Source organism: Sipha flava, unplaced genomic scaffold (assembly GCF_003268045.1).
Source record: "Sipha flava isolate LNK unplaced genomic scaffold, YSA_version1 18871_pilon_pilon, whole genome shotgun sequence".
In the NCBI taxonomy this organism is placed as follows: Eukaryota; Metazoa; Arthropoda; class Insecta; order Hemiptera; family Aphididae; genus Sipha; species Sipha flava.
In genome coordinates this window covers 1-8,299 of record NW_020272464.1, presented here as the reverse complement: position 1 = coordinate 8,299, position 8,299 = coordinate 1, and the positions used below count along the sequence as shown (strand labels likewise).

Sequence of the window (8,299 nt, the reverse complement as noted above, 5' to 3'; positions counted from 1 at the left end):
TTTTTTCAATTCGAGAAGATTTTCTTACATTCGTTCCGGTATATGATATATCTGGTGAAGGTTTGGCTAACACGATTAAAGAAACATTAAAAAAAATTGGTTTTGATTTGAATAAAATGCGAGGTCAGGGTTACGACGGGGCTGCAGCAATGCGTGGTCGTTTTAGAGGTGTTCAGGCAATTATTAAAGATATGTACCCAAAAGCATTATACACACATTGTGTATCACACTCACTAAATCTTTGTTTATCGGATGCTACAAAATCTCAAGATATTCGAAATGCTTTTGGTATAATAAGTGAATGCTGTTCTTTTTTTTTAACAGTTCGGCAAAACGAACTACAGTCCTCAAAAATAAATTAAAAGAAATTAAACCAAATTCACAATCTACAAAATTGAAATCTTTATGTGAAACTCGCTGGGTGTTACGCCATGAAGCAGTTATGCTTTTTAAATAATTTGTAGAGCCCGTTGTAGCTGCATTAGAAGAAGTGCAAAGTGAATGTTCTGGGACCGATTCTTCAAAAAGAGCTAATAGCCTTTTACATTGTATTTGCAACTTTAATTTTTTAATATCTATTTGTGTGTCCAGTAAACTATTAAGTTATACTTATAATTTATCGAAATATTTACAAAGCAAAAAATATTGATTTATTTAATGCTCTTAATCAAGTTTCCGGTGTAATTTCTGTGTTTCAATCCATAAGAGAAAACGTTGATTTAAAATTTAACAATATTTATAAAGAAGCCAAAGATGTTGCTGAAAAGTTAAATATTGAACCAAAAATGCCTCGTATTTGTAGCAGTCAAAGAAATAGAAACAATGTACTATCTAACAACATTGAAGAATATTACAAAAAATCTATTTTTATACTGTACTTGGACGATTTGATGATGGCATTAAATGAAAGATTTATACCTCACAATGAAACTATAACTTCATTACAATATGTCTTACCAAGTATTGTTGTTGAAAAACCATTTTCTTATTTAAAAAAAGCTGTTGAATTTTATGAAAATGATTTACCGGGGCTAAATGACGTTATAGAAGCAGAGTACGAAATTTGGCAAGCTAAGTGGAAGAATATTGAAGACAACTTAAGGCCCAAAACTGCTATAGAGGCTTTGAGTGTCTGTGATAATTTAATGTATCCAAACATGTATGAATTACTAAAAATTCTAGCTATAATACCAGTATCCACCGCTACAGCTGAGCGCAGCTTTTCGACGTTGAGAAGACTCAAAACGTATTTAAGAAATACAACTTCAGAATCCAGACTAGTGGGTCTTGCCCTTTTAGCTATTCATAGAGACATTGACATACCAGATGACATTTTATTAGATAAATTTGCTAACAGTGGCAAAGAAAGAAATTTAAATTTGATTTGATTTGTTATATTAATATTGTATTATTATTATTATTATATATTATTTCATTATTAATTTTTTGAAAACATTAAAAATCATGTCAAAAATTAAAATTGTGTACTAATTTTCTAACTCTTATTTTTAATAGGCTAAATTAGGGAATTTCAGTTGGAGAAAATACCACAGCCCCCCCCCAAAATTATATCTAAATACGCCCCTGACAAAAATACAAGTGTTGAATAATAATTATAACTGTCTACAGTTACCGCATTTATGAACTGTTATTGAATGTTCATCACATATTGGTTCATTACAATTTGCACATGATTTTCGCGTTTTTCTGCGTTTTTTGATTTCGCAGTTCAAACACATTTTACAACAGCCGACAACTTTTATACGTCCCGTGGAATCTAGCTGTTTTTTTGGTAAGTTAGTTCTAGAAGTTTGAGTCGATTGATAGGTGATTTAAAAATACTTTCAATTGCCATTTTGGTTGAAAAGTGCCTCATAATTTGATAGTTTTTAGACCTTTCTTGAATATGTGGCATGCAGAGTTCATCACTCAGTTGGCGCAAGAATATTCGGCGTTGGCTGGTTTTTTTCGGTATATTTTTATTATTTTCAGAATAAACTATGTAGGCTGCAAGGCTGGCCACGTCAGTGATATTGAAAAAAAATGCAAGGGACCATCTATTTGTCTGTCGTTGTGTGGTATATCGTCCGATCATTTGATCCATTCTATCAACACCACCTTTTGTTGAGTTATAATACTTTATAATCTCGGGTTTTTTTCTTGTTTCATCGCAGACAGTATTATCATAATGCATTGAAGACAACATGATAACTGCTTTGCCCTTTTTTGGTACATAAGAACATAGTGTAGAATTTTATTGAAACCCAAACACCGTAGAATATTCATCACGTATTTTTGACGGCATCATTTCTGCTGGAATATATTTTTTATTTTTTCGTAGTGTGCCTACAGTAGTAAGATTCCATGATAACAGAAAATCTGACAAAGGCAAGGTGGTGAAAAAGTTGTCCATAGTGATGTTTCGACCAGACCCTTTGTATGGAGCAGCCAATTCTTTCACAACTCGTTCTCCTTGATTTGTTTCGCGTTCATTCTTTAATTTTCTAGTATAAATAAGTCCTCTAAGTGGGTATGCATATTTTGAATCACATATCCACCATACTTTTATACCATGCTTTGCGGGTTTCGATGGAATGTATTGTGTGAAACGGGTTCGACCTCTATATGGGAAAAGCTGTTCGTCGACAGTTAAGACACTCAGTAGGTTTATACATTTTTGACAAATTTGCATTGAGCATAGTCCATATGTCTGCTATAGGAGCAGCTTTGTCTTTCTTCAAACAATCAGCTCTAGTGTGCGCATTATCAAATCGAATAAATCGTAAAATATTCCAAAATCGACGTAGTCCGAACAATGTACGATATAATGGATACGAAGTTGTACGCCACATTTCCGTTGTATGGTCGGTATTAGAATTGTTTGCACCAGACATAATCAACACTCCTAAAAATGCATGAAACTCTTGGCTCGTTAAATTATTCCATTTTAGCTGCTTCTTATCCGGATTGTCCTTATTATATGATGCATATGTTGAAATAGCTTTGGCGTTTGTATGGCGCACAAATTTACGACCATTTCAGTATTAAACATTTTTTGAAATGTATGAGACATTGATAACATCTCCGTACTTCTATGTGGACCACTTTGTTGCCTCAAAACATTGCATCCCTCAGTTATCAAATCACTAAAGTAGCCTGTCCAGAAATAGGATGTGGTTTAGATGGACTCCAATGGGAAACTGTCCGCAGAATGTTTCGTTGCATTTTCAGGAACTCTTCAACTTATATAAGTGTATACTGTAAAAATGAGATAACAGAAGATGAGAAACTTCGTTTGATATCCGAATTCCATAACAATCCACTTGGAGGTCATCAAGGAGTAACCCGAACTTTCAATAGATTATATGCTGAACACAATTGGAAAGGGATGAGGAAACAAATTAAGCAATTTATAAAAAAGTGTCCGACGTGCCAGAAGAATAAAACGGCTACCAGAATACCAAAAGAGCCTATGGTAATTACCACCACAGCTTCCAGAGCATTCGAAAAGGTATTCCTCGATGTCGTAGGACCCTTACCACGTTCGAACAACGGGAATTCGTCCATTCTAACACTACAAGATGACCTTACTAAATTTGCATGGTCAGCTCCTATGGTCAATCATGAAGCAAACACAGTGGCACATCATTTCGTGACACAGTTTGTATGTCTGCATGGACTACCCAAGAGCCTTGTAACCGGATTGTGGTACGGAATTTCTTAGCAAAGTTTTTAAGGAGGTATGCCAACTCCTAAAAATTAAACAGACCTCAACCACCCCGTACCACCCCCAGAGCAATGTCTCCCTAGAAATAAGCCACCGTACTCTTGGAGAGTATTTAAGGAATTTTACCGAGAAGGATCCTTTGAATTGGGACACGAAAATCCCATATGCAATGTTTTGTCATAATTCGACGATACATTCGGCAACTAAATTCCAACCATATCAATTAGTTTATGGAAATCCATTTAGGAAACCGTGGTATTCAGTTGCTACAACAGCAGAAACGACGATAGGCGCGACTACGACACATTCTTGGATGAGCTGACCGACGCAATCAGAGCGACAGGCCCTGGAACCAACATCGTAGTAGGCGGTGATTTCAACGGCTGATCAAGGATGTGGGGCTAAGCATATGACGATGAGAGAGGCGATCGTCTGGCGGACCTCATTGTCGGATCAGGGTTGACGGTAGCCAACCAAGGCAAGATCCCGACGTACGTTAGAGTGAACGCTCAGTCTGTTATCGACGTGACGTTCACCAGGCTTATGCGATCAACATGCATCCGGGGATGGCACGTACTCCACGACCTCGAATCGGCGAGCGACCACCGATACCTAGAGTTCACTATGAATCAGGTACAGGACGAGGCCGGGATAAAAACCGCCAACTTACACGGTTGGTCCCACAAAAAGCTATCGAGCGACAAACTCCAGGATTACCTGCGTACCTCTACCCCACCGATCGTTACCACAGAGACCGACGGTGATCAGGCAGCCGACCTCTTGGCGGAATATCTTAGAAAAGCGTGCGACAGCTGCATGCCCGCCAGATCAAGCCCACCATGAGGACGTAAGCAGGTTCACTGGTGGACGGACGAAATCGCTGCGAAGAGGAGCAACATTCATCGAGCGCGCCGAATCTACCAGAGGGCATCGCGAAGAGGCAACGGAAACGCAGCAATCGAGGAAGCGGCGCGGATCTACCTCTCCCTCCGGGGCGACCTGAGAAGAGCAATCAGATCCGCGCAAACTAAGAGCTGGGGCGAGCTCTGCGACTCGGTCGAGGCAGATCCGTGGGGCCTACCGTACCGTGTGGTCACAAAGAAATTGAGACAAGGCAGAGCTGGCACCGAAGCGAGGGGTGCAGAAGTCGCCGTGGCCGACCACTTGTTCCCGGAACACTCGGTCATCGACTGGAACGAAGAAGCGCGGCTTATTGAAGAGGATGACGACACGGCCGACCCAACGGTGGGGCCTTTCACAGCGGAAGATCTCAGCCAGGCTGTCAGAAGACTGACAACGGGGAAGGCACCAGGACCGGACGGAGTGCCGAACGAAATATTAAAGGCGGTAGCGGAGATCAAGCCACACGTATTGCTCAACGTCTTCAACGCGTGTTGGCTGGGTCAGAAGTTCCCTGTTCGCTGGATGACGGCACGATTGTTGCTGCTGCACAAAGAGAAGGACAAGCCGGTACGGGAGCCATCGAGCTACCGTCCTTTGTGCCTCTTGGACAGCACGGGGAAACTCCTGGAACGCATGGTATTGGCCAGGCTAAACGGACACCTCGACCGAACGGGCCAGCGTTCCGAGAGGCAGTACGAGTTTCATCGCGGGTTCTCAACCGTGGACGCTGTAAACAGGGTTCTCGAGGCGGCCAGAGGAGTTGCGTTGGGTGCGGTTCAACATCGCGACCTATGCGTGCTGGTGACACTTGACGTGCGCAACGCATTCAATTCGGCTCCATGGCGACTTATCGACGAGGCGCTCAGGAGGAGGAAAATTCCTACCTGGATGAACGCCCTCTTAAGGTCGTACATGAGCGACAGGACGCTGCTCGTCGGAGATGACATGCAGGAGAGACGGGTTACTTGCGGCGTTCCTCAGGGCTCGGTTCTCGGGCCAGGTTCCATAGGTTCTATGGAACGTCTTCTACGACGACCTCCTCGAGCTGCAAATGCCATCTGGCGTGCAACTCGTCGCGTTCGCGTACGACGTGGCCATCATTGGTATGGAGCGAACGGCATGGAAGATAGAATCCATCATCTCGGAGGCAATGAGGACAGTGGACGGATGGATGACGGCACACGGACTTTGCCTGGCTACGCAGAAAATCGAGGCCATAGTGTTAACCAAGAAGAAGAAGTATTGCGATCCCGTCCTATCTCTAAACGGCTACGCTATACTGGTACGCAGGACGGTCCGCTATCTTGGAGTCGATCTGGACACTCGCCTGTCCTTCACCGCGCACGTGACAGGCGCCTCAGCCAGGGCTACACAGTCCGCGCTCGCCATAGGTCGCCTCATGCCGAACATCGGGGGTCCGTCGGCTTCCAAAAGGTAATTGCTGGCGGCGGTAGTGGGCAGTAAGCTGCTGTACGCTTCTGCATCGTGGGCAGAGGTGACTACCCGAACGGCTAAAAATCGGGAGTCAATGTGGCGAGCACAAAGACAGGTGGCACTCAGGATCATTCGAGCCTACAGGACAGTACCAACCGACGGTTCCTTATTCTTGGCGTCCATCATACCGGCCGACTTAATGGCGCTGGAACGAAAGAGAGTAGCTGACCGGATCGACGAGGACAGCGTGGCGACAATCAAGCTACAGGAAAGGAGCATTACCATTGGAGCATGGCAAGCAAGGTGGGACAAGTCGAAAAACGGCAGATGGACGCACACCCTACTACCTAGCGTGTCTAGGTGGATGCGGAGGCCTGACTTTCCACTGACCTACCACATGACACAAGCATTGACGGGGCACGGCTATTTTCGGCAATACTTGAACCGCATGAACAGGTCCCCGGACGCTTCATGTTGCTACTGCGGTTTTGCCGAAGACACCGCGGAGCACACCATCTTCGATTGCCCACAGTGGAGTGAGCTTCGTAATCCAATGAGGTGTTTCGTCGGTGGACGAGCGGTCATGCATGGGGACATGGAGAACCTGCTCTGTGGCCCCCGGGACCGACCAAGCCGGGAAGACGACTCCGTCCAGCACGAGCGAATCCTACAGTACAGTTACAGCCTTCACAAAGGTTAGACGTGTATCGGTGGTTCGTCTCTTATCGCGTTTTGATTGTTTGTGCGTCGTATTAATCATACCGTATTATATATAGATAATGTACAAATCGTATTAATCGTTTTCCGTTTGGATTTGTTGTGTTACTATCGTTTTTGATAAGTGTTCACCCATATATTTTTATATTTAATACTCGTTCGAATGAATTCTTCACATAACTTTATCTTTTGAGTTTTCGACCTCGAAGCTATTTATCATTTACGAATAATATTTTATAATGAATAAATCACCTACTACTAAAACTAAAACTGGAGCTAAACAGGATTATTCATTCACGGATATTATGAACACTCTGAAATTTTTGCGGAATGACATTCAAGCAATTAACACTAAACTGTTAACACAGGAGAATACGTCATCAGCTATTTTAGCTCGATTAGATACTCTTACAATCGAAATAGGTGCTTTGAAAAAGGAAAATGAAGATTTAAAAAAAGATATTGATAATCTCAAAAAAAATTCTGGTAATCCTTCACAGTCCCTAAATCCCATATGTGATTTATCTAGTATAGATTTAGTTGATGAAATCCAAGAACGAGATAATAAATCATGTAATATAATAATTTTTAATATTGATGAGTCCAATAGTAATGAAGAAGATTTGGCTGTTGATCTTATTAAGAATTTAAATATTAATGTAAATATTTCATCAGCTACTAGGTTAGGTAAACAATCCAATAGACCTAGACCTATTAGAATCACTTTTGATTCTCCTCGGGCGGTCATATCGGTGCTAAAATCCAAGAAATCACTACTGAACGTTCCTCGCTGGAAAAATGCATGGATTACTACGGATCTAACCAATCATCAAAGGAAATTTTTATCATCTTTGAAGATGGAACGGGATCGAAGAAATGGGCTTGGCGATGGTATATGGTTCATTAAATATATTCGTGGATCACCTAAGCTTGCTCAAAAAAACTAAGTTATGGCTCAAGTAAACCTAAAACCTATTTTTCCTCTTATAACGATAAATTTTTAAATGTAAATAATAATAGTTTTTTAAGTAAAAATGTGATACTCTTTCTGGGTATTATCAAAACGTCCGTGGACTAAAATCTAAACTACCTAATGTTTGTCTTAACTTAATTTCTTTAAACCACTATGATTACTTTATATTAACGGAGACTTGGCTAACAAAAGATATTAATAACAAAGAACTAGGTATGGACGGTTACAATATCTATCGTAATGATCGTAATATCCTAAATAGTGTACATTCTAGAGGTGGGGGAGTTCTTATAGCTATACACAGTCGTTTCTGTTCTATTGAACTTACTTTATCTGATCCTACTCTCGAGTGTGTCGCGATTATGCTTAAACTAGTTAATATTAAAATTATAATTGTTTCTATCTATGTTCCTCCAAATAGTCCCTTTGAAATTTATAATCGTCACTGTATTCAACTTGAGAATTTAAAATTGTCTTTTCCTGATGTTACCTTTCTGGTAGTTGGGGATTTCAATATACCAGATGTAAAATGGTCTAATGGAGAT

General features: G+C 41.3%; 2 protein-coding genes across 2 annotated transcripts; one reads left to right on the top strand and one right to left on the bottom strand.

Annotated features, from left to right (window-relative positions):
* Positions 1–658: 658 nt before the first annotated feature.
* Positions 659–1,388, top strand: LOC112681248 (52 kDa repressor of the inhibitor of the protein kinase-like). The gene has a single exon (XM_025551513.1). It carries the CDS (start codon positions 786–788, stop codon positions 1,386–1,388), a length of 603 nt encoding a protein of 200 aa, XP_025407298.1. The 5' UTR covers positions 659–785.
* An 866-nt stretch (positions 1,389–2,254) lies between these two features.
* LOC112681247 lies at positions 2,255–2,692 on the bottom strand. Its single transcript, XM_025551512.1, has one exon. The coding sequence runs from the start codon at positions 2,690–2,692 to the stop codon at positions 2,255–2,257; it is 438 nt and encodes a 145-aa protein (XP_025407297.1).
* Between the last annotated feature and the right edge of the window lie 5,607 nt (positions 2,693–8,299).